The sequence below is a fragment of the Micrasema longulum genome, unplaced genomic scaffold (assembly GCF_059751315.1).
Source record: "Micrasema longulum isolate JH-2025_06_02 unplaced genomic scaffold, ASM5975131v1 h1tg000705l, whole genome shotgun sequence".
Classification (NCBI taxonomy): Eukaryota; Metazoa; Arthropoda; class Insecta; order Trichoptera; family Brachycentridae; genus Micrasema; species Micrasema longulum.
Window position 1 is genome coordinate 179,830 of NW_028277901.1, and position 19,230 is coordinate 199,059.

General features: G+C 36.4%; 1 protein-coding gene and 1 long non-coding RNA gene across 5 annotated transcripts in view; both read left to right on the plus strand.

The window, feature by feature from the left end:
• The window catches only part of skd (mediator complex subunit skuld), an 85,168-nt gene that overhangs the window by 43,765 nt on the left and 22,173 nt on the right, over window positions 1-19,230 (plus strand). For 3 of the 4 annotated variants that reach the window (XM_088229765.1, XM_088229766.1, XM_088229768.1), the window contains 8 exons: window positions 3,805-3,889; window positions 7,138-7,221; window positions 7,735-7,868; window positions 10,175-10,434; window positions 12,256-12,359; window positions 12,674-12,775; window positions 14,416-14,632; window positions 15,772-15,899. In XM_088229765.1, coding sequence (XP_088085891.1) covers window positions 3,805-3,889; window positions 7,138-7,221; window positions 7,735-7,868; window positions 10,175-10,434; window positions 12,256-12,359; window positions 12,674-12,775; window positions 14,416-14,632; window positions 15,772-15,899 — 1,114 coding nt within the window. The remainder of the gene's footprint in view (window positions 1-3,804; window positions 3,890-7,137; window positions 7,222-7,734; window positions 7,869-10,174; window positions 10,435-12,255; window positions 12,360-12,673; window positions 12,776-14,415; window positions 14,633-15,771; window positions 15,900-19,230) is intronic. The other variant, XM_088229767.1, reaches the window with a different exon arrangement.
• LOC148279543 (uncharacterized) lies at window positions 16,077-17,744 on the plus strand. Its single transcript, XR_015822838.1, has 2 exons — window positions 16,077-16,506; window positions 16,694-17,744. It is a non-coding gene; the product is annotated as an uncharacterized LOC148279543 (long non-coding RNA).

The following is a 19,230-nucleotide window of genomic DNA, read 5'->3' on the forward strand; positions in this document are numbered from 1 at the left end:
TTATTATGTATCTATTAGTGCCTGCGAACTTGTACTCGCGCAGTATTATACAACAATGTAGTCGATGAGTTTACTATTTGATGCATGCATATATGTATAGCGTGTGTAGGTGCGACGTGTAGTGAGTACCTCGCGGGGTCAGGTGCTGTGGGCTCGCGTCGTTGCGTCGTTACGTCGTTACGTCGTTACGTCGTTTCCCGACCCGTCCCCGATACGCATCCAGTCTGGCCTAGTTTAGGGACCCTCCGATCGCCCGCGCCCGCGCCCGCGCCTTCTCGGGTACTATTGCGCTCCACGATCTTCCGTAGGAATTCCTATCCTATCTGGGTACGCCGCGCCGTGGAGTGGGTTAACCTAACGCCGATTGTTATACACTCGTGTACACAACAGTTAAAGTCGTCGACCTCCTCCGTAACGCCGTAACGCCGTAACGGTCTCTGCCGCTCGGCTGCCGGCGCCAGTGCGCTGGTGCGGGCGCGGGCGCGGGCGGACCGCCCGTGATGACTCCGAGCGCATCCCCTTTCTTCGTTAGGATACTAAGCTCGTTACTCCATCATTCGATAATCGGCCCTGGGCACTGTATCGATTTGAATTATTTATGCCGCTAAATACATACTTGTAAATCTGTCGCCGCGCGACCGGGGAACAAGAGTGGTGGTTACAAATTGGTAAATTAAGGGTATTAGAAGTAAAACAATGAATAAACAAATTAAATCAACCTTGAAATCTCCATTGAAGGAGTTACTGCCGAGACATTTGCGAAAAACTTCGAGAAAATAATTGTTAGATTTCTAATTATCCTTCATTAACTCAACGGAGAATGCTTAGTTTGCATTGTCAAGCAGTATGATTGAAATCTGTTTTTGCAAGATTTAGAGACGGTCTTGAATTACGCTATTATTTAGGTAGGTAGATAGGCTGTTATGCATATTTTATGTTGGCATCAATAACTAATTTTCCGTTTTTGGTGGAGATTTCTAAGATTGCTTCCAATACCCTCAATTATAGTATTATTTCACGCGGCCGTGGCTGCTCGCTGTGGACGGCGGGGAGTGGAAACGCGAGTCGGTATCGATCTCCTCACTACTCACTACTCACTAGTACCTGCTGGCGATTAGCGCCCTACCGCACCCGGCTGTTCCGCTGGCCTTCCGTCTCCCCCGCGCCCGCGCCCGCGCCCTCGGTACCAGCTACCCCCGAACCACGCGGGTCTGGCCCTTCGGTGTCGTGGAACTCCTCGCCCCTCTCTCTGAGATCTCGTACCTGGAAAGAAACATTTTAATCGGAAAATTTTCGGCTGTGGTTCAACGAAAAAACCCCGTAAAATGCATAGAAACTGCAAAAATTAGTCGGAGAAAAAAAAACAAATACATTATTTCGCCAGACATAAAATGAGTTACGACTATGGCTACTGAATAGACGTCATATTTTGTTATTATTCAAACTGATGGCACTTTATGTCTTATAATGGAATTAATATGAAACAGTATTTTTTTTTAATTGTTTATTGGAAAACAGCCAGATATCTTCTAATTACTAAAGGAGACTAAGTAACTAGACCAGCGAAGGAATTTATAAGCCTCGGATTTTGCTGTAAATTGAATGTAACATTTGGTCGCAAATAAATACTCGACTACTCCCGTTCCGACAACCTCACCTCTACGCCATTTGCCTCCTCTGCCCACTGAACGCGGAATGAATACAATAACAGAAGTAACTTTCTAATTATTGTTTCCGTTGAGTAAGTTTGTGCAGTACGCATTGTTTTTATTTTGTTCTTGAAACCTTTAGTACTTCCCATCGGTTTATTGAATGTTTAGTTTACACTATAAATCTTATCCTAACAATATGTTATCCTATCTCAACAAAACGCGCAAGTAATGAAGGGTATGACTTTGCTTTTTTAAAACACGAAAACTTTACTTATTTTTACCTGCACGAAACACGTAAAATATTTTTTAATATAGGTAAAAAAAAATACTATCAGCTGATTATATTTAGTTCCAGTATTTGAAATATATTTTTAATTTAAAAAAAAAGACTTCACGTGGAAATGTTCATAGTTATTTTTTTAAAGGAAAGTACGGGTTGTTCATACGAAACGGGCGCATTGTATTAATTTGTTATTGTGTTTTTTTTTTTATATTTACGCATTTCATTTATATGTGCAAAAATACGTTATTTTTTAAAACTTCTAAATGGGTATGTTGCTCAAAAAAATAATTTAGCGATTGTTACGATTTTCTCGAAACGGACAAAACAAGTTGTATGAAAAAAAGTAAGAACGAAACAACCGATTTTTACGAAAACGTAATATTAAAAAAATAAAAATATGAAGAGATGAAGCTGTTTGAGAATATGGAAGTATGGAAGGCATTAACACAGGTTATGATCTGTCATCGGCTGGGTTAAGTGATCACTTTACACAACAAATTAGAACAGAGATGAAGAACATTTCAAATAAGGTAATATGGAAGTCTAGGCAGAGCGGTACAGGGCTTATGACCTGTCATTGGCTGGTTCAAGTGGCCACTTTATATGCTGTGTAACATTAACCATTTTGCTTATGTTTGAACATCCGTATTTCTTCAATTCTTCAAAAATGTAGACAAAAACTATTTTTAATTTCATTTACAGAAAATCATGCAGTGTAGCGTTAAAACAATTTTCCAATTTTGAAACCTTTTCTTGGACCAGTTGGTTTTATTACAATATTTTGGGTTTGTTTTTTGTTTCAAACAAAAAACAGCCGGGTCGCTTTTATACAAAAAAAAAAAAAAACACCAAAATAGTGTTGCTCACAAAAACTGCATTTCTCTATTTTCGGAAAAAATCTTACGGTATAGATGCTGGTGGGAAGATTAATACCTCTAGAAATGTAGTTCTCTTAAATAAGTTTAAGTGGAATAAATACATTCGTGTTTTAATCTTATAAATTCATTAATTAAAAAATACGCGTAATGAGGAACTTCAGCCCTACGGGAAATTGAATACAAAAATGTTTTCAACGGACCAATCGGCAGAACTAACTGAGAAGAAGCGAAAGAGAACTTGAGACGTCACACGGGGATTAATATCAGAAATACAAAACTTTTAAAATAATGGCGCTGATAATACGCCACATATTTTTTTTTTAAAGTCTTAGTTTAGTAGTCTATTAACAATTTTTTTAATATAAAAAACCACTGAACTTCCTCATTTTTCAGTTTTTCTCAAAACGGACAAAACGAGTTGTATGGAAAAAAGTAAGGACGAAACAACCGATTTTGACGAAAACATAATATTTAAAATATTATAAAACATAATATTTAAATGTTAAGTGATCACTTTACACATTGTAACTTTCTTTCACACCATTCTGACTATGGACAATAACTTTTTGTGGTGCAGTTTATCATACATATGTATCTAGAAAAAATAATTAAACTTACTTATGACGATAGGTAATTTATACATTTTTTGTTAAAATCTTTGAGCAAACCTCGACATCAATTTAGTTGCCAGCTCTAAGCAGTTTGATGAGCAAATAATAATTTTTACATTATAATTTAGAAAAGCCGATGCATCTCCATAATATTGTGTGTTATTCTTTCTAGTTTTCTTTTTTCTCTTTGGCGTTTCGCTTCGTAAGAAATAGAAATCGCGCGATTAATTACAAACCGCGGAGTACCAGGTACCAGATACCAGATACCAGACCACGTAGGTGAATGTGTTCTGCTGTAGTCGGATTATTATAAACCGCGGAGTACCAGATACCAGACTACATAGGTGATGTGTTTCGCTATAGCCCGATTATTGTTTCAGATGGAGACCAGGGATCCTGGGAGTTGGGACTCTCGTACGAGTGCAGGTCTCTGCTGTTCAAGGCGCTCCATAACCTGATAGAGAGGTGAGTACAGACACAGGACTTATCTATAGTTTATATTCAACCAGCAACCGTGTCACTGTAAACTTTGTATTCATTGAATTTTTTTTATACTGTTTCAATTTGTAAACTTTTATACGCCAATCTGTGTCATGTTTATGATTGTGGAAATAAAAAAAAAACATTACTTAATGTTCTGTCCGCCTCGTAGTCTAGTGGTTCCGAGTTGATGAGGAACGGTGCATCGTCCATAGATCGATCGCACACGCGTGTAATCATTTCACCTGTAGCTTAATCACAAATTACTATCGACTTGCTTAAAAATATGCTAAGCATTTGACCGATCACAATGAACAATACTGAACATGCTTAAGTTATCGCGGTCGTAAGTCAACGCGTGTGTAATCTCTAAGTCAACGCTCGTGTCGGTTTGTTTTTTGTTTTCCTCGTAAATAAATACAGTTTGTTAGCGAAAAATCTGCGTTTACTAAAAAAAAATAATACAATATATTGCATTTGTATAATAGTAGGGGAGTATCTAATACAAAAAAATGAAAATTAAATTACAATTACTATAGCGAACTGCTTGCCAACCGCCGGCTAAATGCAATAAATAATAAAATAAAAAAAACAGTTTTGCAATATTTTCCATATTTACACCGGTGAAATTCAAATATGCAATTGCGCAGCAGGATTATGCCTCGCGAAACGTAAATATTTTGACATTTAATATTAGGTGTTCGCGGATGTTCCGTTGTGATCACGAATACGATAAACAACCACGGTGAAAAATTGTTATCACGTCGCTTATTAGCACGTCGATAGTTATTTGTGATTGTGCTACAGGAAATAATGTTGCCGGTGGTGGTAACGTAGATTTTATATGATTTTATATTTTGCGCATTTCATATGGACTGCCACTCGAAGCGTTATACTGATCTAATCAACTTAATCAACCTAATGTAACCGAAGTACGATCATGTACTCGTACGAAGATACATCGCGTTCGGTGTAGCCACCGTGTGGTGCCCCGTACACCATACGCCATACGCCATTAGGTGCGGATGAGGGAATGATGACACTAGTAGTAGTCTCAGTAATCTGTAACCCGCCCCACTTCCGACAAAAGACTAACGGTGAACGGCTACCCGAGTTCGCCAGTCTATAGTGGGTCTCGAAGTTATCACCGAATCCGCGAATCGTGGTCGGCGGTCGGCGGTCGGCGGTCAGAGCGCCAGCAGTCTACAGTGTACAATCCCATAGTCACTATCACAGTGGACGCGGACAGTGGACATCAATGGTCTCCCCCCGCCCCCCCTCCGCCCGCTGCGGTACGGCGCGACGTTCCGAGAACGTCGGCGGCGTGGTAGCGCGGCGGCGCGGCGCGGCGTCGGCGTCGTGGCGCCACCTAGCGCTGGCGGCCGGGAATTTCGCACAATGTGTTTTGTTTGCCGCGCTCTTACACTTTACGCCACATAAATACTATAATATCGTATATTTATGTAGCTACATCACGCTGCACCGTGTGCCGTGTTGTTATTGACTTTTTATTAGAATATTTTGCCAACGAATTGACCGAAATTGCAACTCGAGATCGATTTGCTACTGTAATATAATAAAAATGATTGTCATTTATTTATACTTTTTAATCCAATATTTGAACATTGACATGTTGAAACATATTATTATAATAATTTCTATCATTCTGTTCATTGTTTTAGTCTTATGTATTTCTTTACGGACATTGTCCATTCATAGGGTATTAATTTTACAATATAAAAATAGTGAAAAACATAAAAAAATAACAAAGAAACATCGGCAAACATAAAAGACATCAAGACAAGATAATATTGAATATTTATTTAGTGTTAGTTTATTTATTAGGTTTGGTTAGATTAGGTTAGGTTTTATTATTATTATTTAAATATTTAATTATTTATTAATTCAAAATTACACTCCTATGTGCCACGTCTTTGTATATTCATGAACTTATTAAGGCTTTTTAGGCTATGCCCGTGCCAAGCCACAATAATTAACAATAAAAATTTATTAAATTATAAAAACATGCGATGTAATAGAATAACAATCCAGAAAAACAAAGTATAAATATTAAAATATAAATTACAGCAATAATAAACATTCTACGTAGAGATCCCCAGATAGCATGTTAACCAATTTAGTTACATTCATAATCAAATATGCAAAATATTAGTATAATTGAAATCAATAGAAAATAATACAAAAACATAATTGAAATGATAATTGAGATATGGTTTCTATAAACTCACTCAATATACTATAGTAAGAAATAAGAGTAATAAATAATATGCCAAATAACAGTAACTACTGATAATGCACCTGTAATTCATTTAAAGTTTTATTGTAATTATATGGAGTTTTGCACATTTTTTTAGGAATCAATGTATTAAGAAACGCAGCATTTATTATGATTAACTTCCATAAAATATTAATCTATTTGAGTATATAATTACTACAGCCAGGTAACTTCAAAATCAGCATTTGCAAATTACCCACTAAACACACATTTTTTTACCCTCCTCCGTGAATGCCACAAATAGACAAATCATCACAATATATTTGAATGAATCTCAACTTGTCTTTTTTAAGCATGCATGGAGGAAGATACGAATGTGTTTTTAGTGGGTAACTCAAAATTGCTGATTTCCAAATTGCCTCGTGATATTATGTACAATACTCAAATAATACATTTTCAATAAAAAAAAAATTACGAAACATTTTATTAATCGATGCAAAAAGTAGGTCGCCAGATTGCTTACCTTGTATTTCATTTCATTAGTATAAAAAAATACCCAAAGTTTTTTATTATTATTATTTTTATTTTTTTTACAATCTATTATTTTTGGATTTTTATAAATAAAAGTTTGGTTTATTTTTATCAGTACTTTGTTTTTGATAGCTTAAATGATAATGTAAAGTCCTATTTCAGAAACATTGAAAAAATTCTCTCGAAATATTTTTGTTAAATGTTGAAGTTATTATTTACATTTTATTTGTGTCTTCATTAATTATTATTATATTATCTTCTTAATATTCCTAAATAGAATAACTTAAAAAAAAAATGACAATAGAATTACTTTATAAATATTGTATAAATGATACTAATAAATGTATGCATTGTAGGCAGGTAAAATTTATACCGGATAGTCAAAATAATTCCATATAGTATCTCTTTTTGGAAAGAACTGTCTCGAAATTGTTTACAAGTTTAACAACTAAATTATTGCTTTCAGGTGTCTCCTGTCACGGGACTTTGTGCGTTTGGGCAAGTGGTTTGTGCAGCCTTACGATGGAGACGAGGATGACAACTCCCGAAGGTGAGTGTGAGACGGGCCAGCCCCTTCCTGCGGAGGCTCCGGCCACCGGCGAGCCCCCCTCTGGCCCGCCGGCGGTGGAAGGACCGCGCTTCCTATATTAACTGGGAGATCTCTGTGTGTCGCTCTTAAAGTGTCGAGCGATACTTCGTTCCCCTCCCAACAGTTCTCTCATTCATATATGTATTTATAAGGATCTGACTATCTTACATGATTCAAGTGATAAGAACAGATTACTCAAATGATTTTAGAAATGCTAAAGGGTAGATTGATAACATTATTTTGCATTCAAATTGCAAATTCAACTATTTAAAGATAATATTACACAATCGCGTTCCGTGATAAAGTTAAAAAAGTTAATTTATTTCCCTCTCTGAAGAAGATTGATAAATCATTAAGATTTCAATTTGAGCCTCAAAATCAAATATTAAGCGCAGTTATGCATCTTTTAAATCGAGTGTAAGCGATTGTATTGGGGGGTACGGAGTTAATTTAAAGTACAATGTTGTATTTCAGTTGCTGGCACCTGTCCTTCTCATTTGCATTCTTCGTTCACGGAGAGAGTACGGTGTGCGCCAGTGTGGATGTGCGCCAGCACCCTCCCGTGCGGCGGCTCGCCACCCACAAACCTCCACCGCACAATACCAAAGGTACGGGAAAACACCAAATAAACAATAGAGATGGAGGAGATTTTGGAAAAGGGAATATGAAATATGGAATATGAAATTGTGATCATTGCAGGGCTTATGACCCGTTATTGACTGGTTAAATTAGTCTCCCGATATTCAAATACTCAAATACTGTTTCAGTAATATAGTTTGAATATAGCCTTTAAAAGAAGAAACAAGAAATAAAACAGTTGTCTGAAACATTTCAATTTTAAATGATTTATGTAATTTTTTTTGTGTGAAATTAATTGAAACATATAAGTGTTTATCATATAAAATCTTAGTTAATAAGTACGCACGTACAACTTATTTTTCATTGTATTTTAATAATAATTATGGATAACTTATATAGCGCCATTTTCGTAATATAATACCTCAAGGGCGCTTTTATTCTATGTAAGAAATTTTAATTAAGTAATTTTTTTTCTGTGTTTGAAATTATGATTGAATATTTTTCACAGTTCAAAGTAGCATCTATCTCTCTTATTTAAACAAACAAATTGTTGACAGAAAAGAGATAAAAAACGTTTTTTAAATAACACGTATCTCAAAGAATGTGTATATTCCTTGCAATACAGCATAAGTCAATAAGTAGTACAGTGGTTTCCCTTTTTTTGTTGATAAAAACACTTAAAATCAAAATACAGGTAAACATCGTTTTGTGCTGGTTCGATTTACGCCGATTTACAACTACGCCGGTTAGTGCCGGCGTGGGATTCCCCGGTTTGGTCGACACCAGACGACAGTAGGCGCCGCGATTATAATAGCAAATACACTTTTACACATTGTTTTATTCTATAACCGTGTACGCGAGCAGCCTATTGTGTGTGTGAAATTGTTTCCGAGTTAGTTTTCGTTTTGTTTTTAAGAAAAATAAAAATGTACAATTATATTTTTTATTTTATTATTTTTAAAATTAAAAGAATATTAAAATATTTGTAGTTAATGCTATGATTCTGCAAGAAAGGAAGGAACAATCAAAGCAAATGAAATTGGATGCTTTTTTCAAAAAACGTGTGAGAATTTCTTCTTCGTTTTTTATGTATGTGAGAATTTAATTTAGTACCGACGAACTGGTGAGTTAGTATTTACTATAAAAAAATCATTATTTATATTAAGAGAATATTATTTATTTTCCAAATGAATTTAAACTGTGTTTATTAAATGCATTTATAATTTATTTTAAATATGTATAGGACTGGACTATAAACTGACATACAACGAGCATATAGATAATACAGTAAATAAATCACGGAAATTACTTGGCTTCATTAACAGAATATCCTCTGATTTTACTAATGTCCGTACCATCAAAACTCTTTATCGCTCAACTGTTCGCCCTCTTCTAGAATATGCCTCCGTGGTCTGGTCTCCATTCTATGTCAATCGCATAAATCACATTGAATCAGTCCAACATCGCTTCCTTCGAAAAATAGCGTGGATGCTTGGACTAGAGAGAGATAATAATACGTATGCTGATAAAGAGTCAATGTTAAATATTTTTAGTCCACAAAAACGTAGAGCTGATATTGATTCCATATATATGTTCGGCATACTAAATGCTATAATCGATGTTCCATCATTACTGGGACAAGTAAAATTCAATATTCCGGCCCGTAGATCGAGAAACAATGAAGTACTGTTCATCGATCAGCATAGAACAAACTATGGCCTTAATTCTCCAATGTCCCGTCTTTGTCGTATTGTTAACTCAAGACAAGATCTGGACTTTTTTGGTTTAAGTTTATAACGATTTAAACGAGCACTAAATAAATAGTCCAGATCTTGTCTCGATGTCCCTTATGTTTGTCAATGCTTCTTTTCTTTTTTTTAAATGTTTTAAACTATTCTTTTATTGTAATATTTAAACCTTATAAATTGAATACATGGACAATGTCCGTTAATAAATAAATAAATAGATAAATAGATATGTATTAATTAAATAAACATGTTAGATTGGTCTTAGAATTTTGATACAGAAGCTAATCTTATATCTTCAATTATATTTGTTTTAATTTTACGCTGACTTTTTTACATCGGTGTCTCGGACAAAACCCCGGTGAAAAACGACGCTTATCTGTATATGGTAAAAAAAGTAAAAAATAAAAAACACCTATGTTTCACATGTTATGAAGTTTATATCTTCTTCTGTAAAGTTATCACATAGTGACTGACGTGTTTTCAAATTAAGGCGACGATTAGCTTTTAAAAGCTTTTGATTCGGCGATTGTTTTTGAATGGCATTTATAATTCTGCGTCGAAATCTCAACACGAATGTATTGTTTCAGTGATCCTCGCTCCGTTCGGTCTTGCGGGCTCGCTGGTAGACGCGGAGGTGTCGACGGCAGGCGGCGCGGTGCTGGATGCGTGGCGACACTTCTACCCCCTGGAGGAAGGCGCGTCCGTGGAGGTGGCGGTGGGCGGCGTGCGCATGCGCTATCCCGCGCGCTACACGCTTCTCACGAGCATGGACGCGCCCGCACCTCGCCACCCCGCGCACGCGCCCTCGTTGCTGGCGCACCGCACCCTCACTCAGCTCGGCTTGCAGGTATTCTATGTCACTCTAGTTAAATTAGAATGTAAGTTTAAGTATACAATTGTAAAGCCCCCTGAGTTAATTAAAAACCCAAATATTATTATTATTATTGTTGTAGTTTCGGAAACCACAGATTCTTTTGATTCATTTGAAATTAAACTCCTTCATTCTATAAAAATTTAAAGCCAAATAATGAATTGCTCAGAAAATCTAGGAATAAAAGAAAAAATGTACTTACAATAATAATATCATATTGGCGTTATCGGGTGCAGTAAGGGTAATTCTATGTTCTGCTAAAAACAACCAGGCCACATTTATACAAAAAACTGTAATAATCACCTTTTAAAAATAGTGTTGATCTCAGAGACGACATTACTCGATATACAAAAAACACCCACAGCTTTAGAGAAATAGTACGGTACTTTAAAACTACTACCAAAACTAGTACCTGTTTGAAATATAAAAAAAAAACTAATGTATTAATTGTTAATCATTTGTCAAAGTCAAAAACATTCAAAGTGTTGCGTAGATTTGATTATTCACCTTTTCACGAACGTGCTATTATCTCAGTTCCACTTTTCAATGGCTGGCTGCTTTCTGCATAACTACGTTCAATAATTAAATAGAATGAGTGCGTAAACGAACATAAACAATGTGAAACGTCATCAAAGGCTTCATTGAGTATAATTTTATTTAAAACTCTTATTTCAAAAGTCATTTTACTGTAGGTATAAATATACAAAAAATAATGTATGATTTTAGAAATTAAAGTTTAATAAGGAATGATCACATAAACTCGCAGAGCTCGGTATGTTATTTTTGAACCACGAGGAATAGAAGAAACTACCGAAATGTCCAGTTGTTGCTGCTATTTCTTAAATGGGTATATTTCAATACGATACCTTATTTTGTCAAGGATATCAACTTGTTGAAAAGAGTCCAAAGATGAGCCACAAAGCGGTCGCCGAGCCTGAAACGGCATCCGTATGTGCAGAAACTGGAAACTCTCGGTCTGCGGGAACGGCGAGAAAGGGGTGACTTGATTGAGGCGTAAAATATAATCAACAGTCACCGTGGCTGTCCAAATTTCGATTCGTCAAACTAAAACAAGACGCTCGACTTAGAGGCCACACTCTCATACTGGAGAAAATCAGATTCAACCTAAACCCACTGAAGCATTTCCCCAGTAATAGAGTCGTTTATGGTTGGAATAAGCTGCCACAAAAGCTGATCTCAATGTGTAGTCTCGATAACTTTAAAAATGGACTTACTTTTGTTAAAATAGATTAAGTACATCAGCTTTAACACGTTTACTGCTTCAATATATCGCTAACGATGCTGGTATCAGGAAAACGAGATCTTCAACTTTCTCAAATAGACATTTCATGATTTGTTCATTTTATCGGTTTTTCAGTTTTCATAAACGCATCTTATCTAGTTCCTGAGATACGAGCAAAATAAAGACTTTAAACGCGTTTTTCTTAAAAAGCGTCAAACCCTAGTTAATGCATTTATCTCTAGTGCGGCAGAATGACGTAATGCACTGTAACAAGTACTTGCTAACACTGACAGATGTTTTAACAGTGCTGAGACTAAAAAACAGCAATTGTAGACATGCTGTAGAATATTTGGTCGGGAACCCTGAAAGCGCCAACATGACACGACTCCCGTGACCGATGCGGGGCTACGATTTTTGCATGGACACGGGAGTAGCGTCCGACGCACCGAACGTGTTAAACTGTCGCGTAAAATAGTAATAATAATAATGTCATCTCGTGGGCTGACCAATTATTCAGTACTATCGAATTCTAACGTGTGTATGTAATGTTTCAGGACTCGGAGTTGATCGGAGGAGTGGACCCTACTCTGGACGTGAAACCCACCAAGGAGTGGGAATTCGTGGATACAACACGGAGAACTAGCTGTACCTGTTCCAAGTGAGTACTTCCTCCTCTCTGTCCAGCCCGGATACGACTCGCATGTGCATTATACGTTGCCTCTAGCTTCTGTAGATAGACGCGGACAATACTCTCTGGGAATGGTAATATTACGGAAATATGCCTGGATGTTGTGTCCGTTGTAGGATCGCATGTTTCCAGTTACCGGTGTGTTGTAGTCATTAGCAGCCGGCGTTCGTGCGATATACACGTTGTCTCTTGGTAAACGTGAATTAGAAAGCGCGTGTAGAGAGTGTAGTAGCGGGTAGAGAGTGTAGTAGCGGGTAGAGTGAGTAGCTGTGGGTGTGTTGCAGGTGCCGGCGGCGCGGCCCCGCGGAGCGCCGGCGCGCGCCCCCCTCGCCCTTCCATCGCCGCCGCGCCCCCACCGCGCCCGCGCCCGCTCCCGCGCAGCCACAGTGAGTCCCCCGCGCATGGCATGCCTCTGTGCCGTCACCGTGTTCCATTCACCCTTGCATCACTCGGGGCACTCGTCACGTGTTTGGGAGCCCACCTGTCCCCGGGGAGATTAATTTACATATTTTCTTTTAATATCAAAGTACTCGTAACTGGTGACTTTTTAATTAAAAGTGATCTAATTGATCGATCTTCGTGCGTCTTTTGGACAGAAGGGCCTCCAGACTGTCGACGGCGCTCTGAAACTCTATTGTAGCCCGTCCCGTGTTGTGTCGCTATTCATCTTATAGTCTATGTGAGTTCAATACCGCGTATGAGCCTTCCAATGGCATTTCCAATTGAATGGGACAAGCCGCATTGATTGGTATATTTGAGTTTCGAAATTTACCAAAAGACTGCTTGCATTCAATTAGATTAAGTACCGCAAATGAATCCTCCCTACTAAATAAATAAAGCAATAATGCGCATATCCCTAAACCCGATACTGCGAATGAGACATACTCGATTTGCGTAAAGGCAATACGGCGAATAAGACATATTATGTTACTGCCAGTTTAACTGCCTTTAACTTTATACGGACGCCTGGGATAGTAAAAATAGATTTTCTCACCTTCATCAACAACACAAAATTAACTGCATTTAAATTTCTCATTTATCTTTTTTATTTGACGAAATCTCTCGGTTTTTTGTCCCTCCTGAACATTTTGGCAAATGGTTCATCCTCAGCATTGAACTTACATAGACGGTATTATTGTTCTCACGTATATTTCTACCTTCACACTAAAATCACTATGATGCCTACATTTCCTCGGACAGACACAATTCTCCCTGAACTAATATACCTTATGTTGTTTTTAAAAAAACTGCCAATTAAAATTGTCTAGTCAGTAGAAAAATCCTAGATGTTTTATTTGCTTGTCATTTAATTTTTGTTTGTGGAAATTTAGTTTTTTGTTAACAGAAATTTGTATGCGAGGTCAATGTAAGGAATGTTAAACTTTTATTATTGAATAGACATAGATTATAACTTTTATTGTAACAACGGTTCAATAAACCTTTTACAATGATGTCATTTTTTTTCCATAGGTTTAGTATATTCATACAAAACCCATCAGCGAAAGTGTGGACTTGTGTACACAATCATTTCAGTAGTCTGAGAATCATTAATTACTAATAAGGTAATGCAATTATGACTAACCTGTAACATACATAGATAATATCGTCGCCTTCATTTGAATACAACGTAAGTCACTAAATGATAATTTTTCAGGAGACGAAAAAAACCTTAATAAATCAGTAATTTCATATGAAACTTTGTATATTTTTACCAAATATTTTGTTTTAAGGTAAACGATTCTCAAGTATTTTATCCAAACAACTGTACTAATGACCACATACTGACTTAGGCTATTTGAAAAATGGGCTTTATTTATTTTCTGTGGACAAATTCTTCGGTCAAATGACAGATATAGATGCTATTTTGTAAGGTGAAAAATATTCAACCATAATCTGAAATACAGAAAAAAATAATTACGTTTTATTCTAATTTAAGCGACAGCATTATGCTCTTGTAATATTTGCATCGAAGCCTCGTCGGGCTGAGGTGAGTAAATAGTTTGACTTAACATTCGATGTGTTACAGGTGCGGCAGTTCCTTGGGGCACGGCACCCCGGGCGGGGGCTCCCCGGGCAGCTGCGGCGGCGGCTCGCCGTGCGGGGGGCCCTCGCCCGCGCCGCCCTCGGCCCCCGCACCGCCCACGCCGCGCGCCGCGCCTCTCCCCCTGCCGCACACGCCCGCGCCCACCCCGCCGCAGCTGCCCCACACGCCTCACACCCCCCACACCCCCCGCCCCAGCCAGGTAAGATAAAACTACCACTCATCTTTTGTCAGGTTACTGAAAGTAAGTTCCGAGAGGACAGCTTCCTTTTATGAAATTCATTTGATGTTTATTACAACAGTGATGGTGGACATTTTCGAGGAGGGATGGAAGAGTGGATGTTATAACATAGGCGTAACGGTGAATATTACGCAATGCGTAATATTCACCGATCACTTAATCCAGCCAATGACAGGTTCTTCCGTATTCGCTTTCTAAAATGTTCTCGCTTGTGGTTAATGTTAATATTGATAATTCCCTAGAGGATGGAAAGACTGTGTACCTGTATGACTGAATACCTCCGTGGTGTAGTATTTAAGATGTTTGACTCATAAACGGACGGTTCCGGGTTCGATTCCCGGTGAGAACACGAAAATTGAATGTTATTTTTCCTCAAGCCGTTTGTGTTGTAATTCGCCACTGGTAATTGGGCCTCCTGGACTATTGTGATGTAAAAAACAGATAAATAAAATATTGTACTTGGAATATTTATGAAATTGGCTTTTAAATAGTTATACTTAATAATAGAATAGTATGTATTTTAAAAATAATAAAATGAATTGAACGTAGTTATACAGAAAGCAACCAGCCATAGAAAAGTGAAACTGAGATAATAGCATCTTATTGAAAAGAGTGAATTTTTCTAATCTACTCACTAGTTTTGTTTTTAACTTTAACAAATGATAAACAATGAATACATTCGTTTTTTTATATATTGCAAACAAGAATCTCATTACGTAATTGACCAGTTTTAATGATTTTAAATTACCGTGAGATTTTTCTAGTGCTGTGGGTGCTTTTTGCAAATTGAGAAATGCCATTTTTGTGATCGATACCATTTTCAGGTGGTGATTAATACAGTTTTTTTTGTATGAAAGTAGTCTGTCTGTTTTTAGCAGAACATAGAATGACCTTACTGCACCCGATAACATCAAAATCTCATTTTTTCTAAATTGTGGACTGGCTGCTTTCTGCATAACTACGTTCAATTAAACTTATGATTTGGGATAGGTAGTAATCTCAGTAAGCATTTGATGCCGTCTCAATGTAAAGATGCAGTTAACCAGTTCTCATAACTTTGGAAGAGTGAAATCTAATCCAGTGTGATCTACCGCCCTTAGATGAATGTGGATTCCCCCGAAGAGCGACTGAAGAGGCCCATCCTGGCGCTGCAGGAGACGGAACCCGACCCTCTGGAGGAGGAACGGCCCCTGGACCTCCTGTATGACTACACCACCATGAACGCCTGGTAAGGATTAATATGCCGATATTCAAATACACCTTAGCTGTTAAATTTGATCAATATAATCCCACAATTTTACTATCATTATCCATCATAGCTTTTTAATGATTAATGGGCTCCATGCAGAATTTTTTTTTTTTATCTCAAAAAAAAGAGGGGAAAAAAAGAGAAACACGAGTGCGCTTTTTTTTTTTTTTTTTTTACTTTTAAGCAAAGTACTACGGTTTTAAATTTAAAAAATTTGATTTCGCGCTAAAACGGCAACTTTTGCCGATTTTTGTTGTGTGACGTCATTTATCGCGTGTACGAATCTGTATCTGTCAAAACAGAACTAATTGCTTGCGAGTTGTTGAGTTTAGTCGAGTTGTTTTTATTTTAATTGCCGTGATATTAACATTAAAGCTTATTGTGTTGCAATTATCGAACGATGGCTGGGTACAAATACTGTTCAGTTCCTAGATGTGTTAATACGACACATACAACACCGGGAAAGAAGTTTGTCACTATTCCACGAGATGCTAAACTGAGAAAAAAATGGTTTGTGGCGATGAAGAGACAGTTTGACAAAATCAGCTGTAAATCCGGAATTTACTGTTGCGAGGATCATTTCAACGTAAGTTCAAATTTATATTTTACACATTCTATACTTCTATTTATTGATTGATAATACATTATATGTACATATTAAATATTATTTGTCAAATAAATACAATATATTGTAATAAAAGCATAAACTTATTTTGATGGTTAGCCATTTCGTGATGTAAGTATTCTAATTATGTTAAATGTTATTTTCACAGCTTGAAGAAGATGCTGATAATTTTACCAGATTCAAGCTTATGGGAGGAAGGGTGTCCTTAAAAAAAAATGTTGTTCCACACATTTTCGAGTGTCAAAAGAAAAACATCAAATTTTTACGACAAACGGGACACAGAAGAAGCCATTTAGGAACTCTTGAAAGAACAATGACGTCTGAAGTTCCGGAGGAAGAACAACCCTGTACATCTTCATCTATAAATGTTGCAACGGAGGCAGTTGAACTCGAATTCGCTTCTTCATCCCCCACAGTTGAAAAAGCTAGTAAAATGACTCAAGCAAGTTTAAGGTCAAATAAAGTCATTGTTCGCAGCAAGGGAACATCAACTGACGCCACGTTTCTAACGGTGACAAGAGCTACATCTCCTATTATTTTTCCTACACCTAAAGATCTTACCATAAGCTATGATTCAGTTATGCCAGATAATGATGATGAAATACTAGAATGGAAAAGTACTTCCGATGACCAGGACTTTGTACCTCATGACGATACTTCTGACGATAATGCTGATGCTTTTGAAATTCAAAAATATAATGTTATTTTACGACAGGCTACTGTAATGGGTATTGAAAGAAATTATCGACTTTGTCTTGGCATACCAGATGATATGGCATATATTTTAACACTTCTGTGCAAAAAAGTATGTGACTCGCGCCTGAATATTTTAATAACATTTAAAAAAATCAGATTGGATGAATCAAATGCAATTCTTGGAATGCAATTTGGATTGTCAGAACCAACTGTAAGCAGGATCTTCAGGAAGACGGTAAAGCTAGTAGCGATCTGTCTGCAGGAGCTAATATTTTGGCCAGACCAATATACCGTTCGGCTTCATTTGCCTTTGCCCTTTATTGCAAGATACAGTAAAGTCCAAGCTATCATTGATTGTTTGGAAATACAAATCGATAAGCCTTCAAACCCCATTAGACAAGCCACGACATGGTCAGATTACAAAAAATGCAATACCATCAAATACCTTGTCTCTTGTACACCGTGCGGACACATCAATTTTATTTCAAAAGGATATGGTGGACGAACCAGTGACACAAAGATTTTCGAGGTTTGCAGATTTTTAGATAATTTGAAACCTGGTATGGATGTGATGGCAGACCGAGGTTTTAAAAACATTGCTCATTTACTCGAGTTAAAACAATGCAAGTTAATTCGTCCACCAAGTGTGAGCGCGGACATTCCTCTATCTTGTGACAAGGTCAAGGAGGCTAAAAGGGTGGCTGCGTTACGAATCAACGTTGAACGTGCAATCAGTCGGATAAGGGAATTTAAAATGTTGGCAATGCACGCATGCATCGATATTAATTATGTTGGCCTCTTAGATTATATTATTAATATTGCTTGTGGGTTAATAAACCTTCAGGAGCCACTGGTTAAAATTTAATAACTATGAAAATAACAATAATTACTTAATACTGACTTAAGCATTTTTTTATTTACAATTTTTTCGTTTACATTTAGTACATTTTTTATTACATAATATATTTGTAACTTTACAGCTTTACATGAAAACTAAAAAATCCCACATAGGCACAATAAGTGTAGAGGCACAATAAGTGTAGATGCATAATATGTAAATATATTTAAAAGAAAATAAAACATGAGTAATAATTTTATGTTACATTCAAGTTGTTTTTTTTAATTTTTAATTTGAGTAAGAGTAGAGAATCTGAAAACAAGAAATAGAACAAAAAAATATTAAATGAAAGTTGATAATTAAATTAGGAAAAAATACAAGAGAAAATTAAAAGTTTATCGGGAAAAGAAAACATTGACATTTATATTTTTGACCTAATTTATAAAGGAATCATTAGTAGAAGAGAGGCTTAAATTACCATTTTCTCTTGTGTCTAAAAAGTATGATTTATACAGTTTAAGGGCAAGGACATTTGCACGACTCTGTCCTAGTGTTGATTTACAAAACGGTATCTCCAGCACTTGATTCCTTCTGCATTCTCAGTAATCTTTTTAAAAATCATCAATGACTATGCTAAACCGGTTTCTATTTCTTTATTTTTTTTGGCCATCACTATTTTACAATATAAATGTAAAGATTATTTGAACATTAAAAGTTTTGTTAACCTAATATTACCCTCAACTTGTAAATAAATGCTTAACAAAACAAACAAATGTTTTTTATATCTCAACAGAGTTAAAGAAGCATGGAATGGAGTATTTATAGAAGGAAATGTGTGTTCGTGTGCACTTGACGTATTACAACGTGCAAGTGCTGTAAATAAAAACAATATGGCCATTTGTGTGTACAATATATATATTTTTTATTTATTCATAATTATAATACAGTAATGTATTATATTCCCAGGAGTTACAAACAACTCAATTTGGGACTTGAATAATATATAACATTTTTTTGGATAAAAAATATTTACAACCAAGAAACAAAGCAAGTTTAAACTTATAACTAAATATATCAAAACAAAATCTATCACTAAACATATCAACACATAATTGTAACTAAAATATCAACGTGCAATTATTATACTAAAT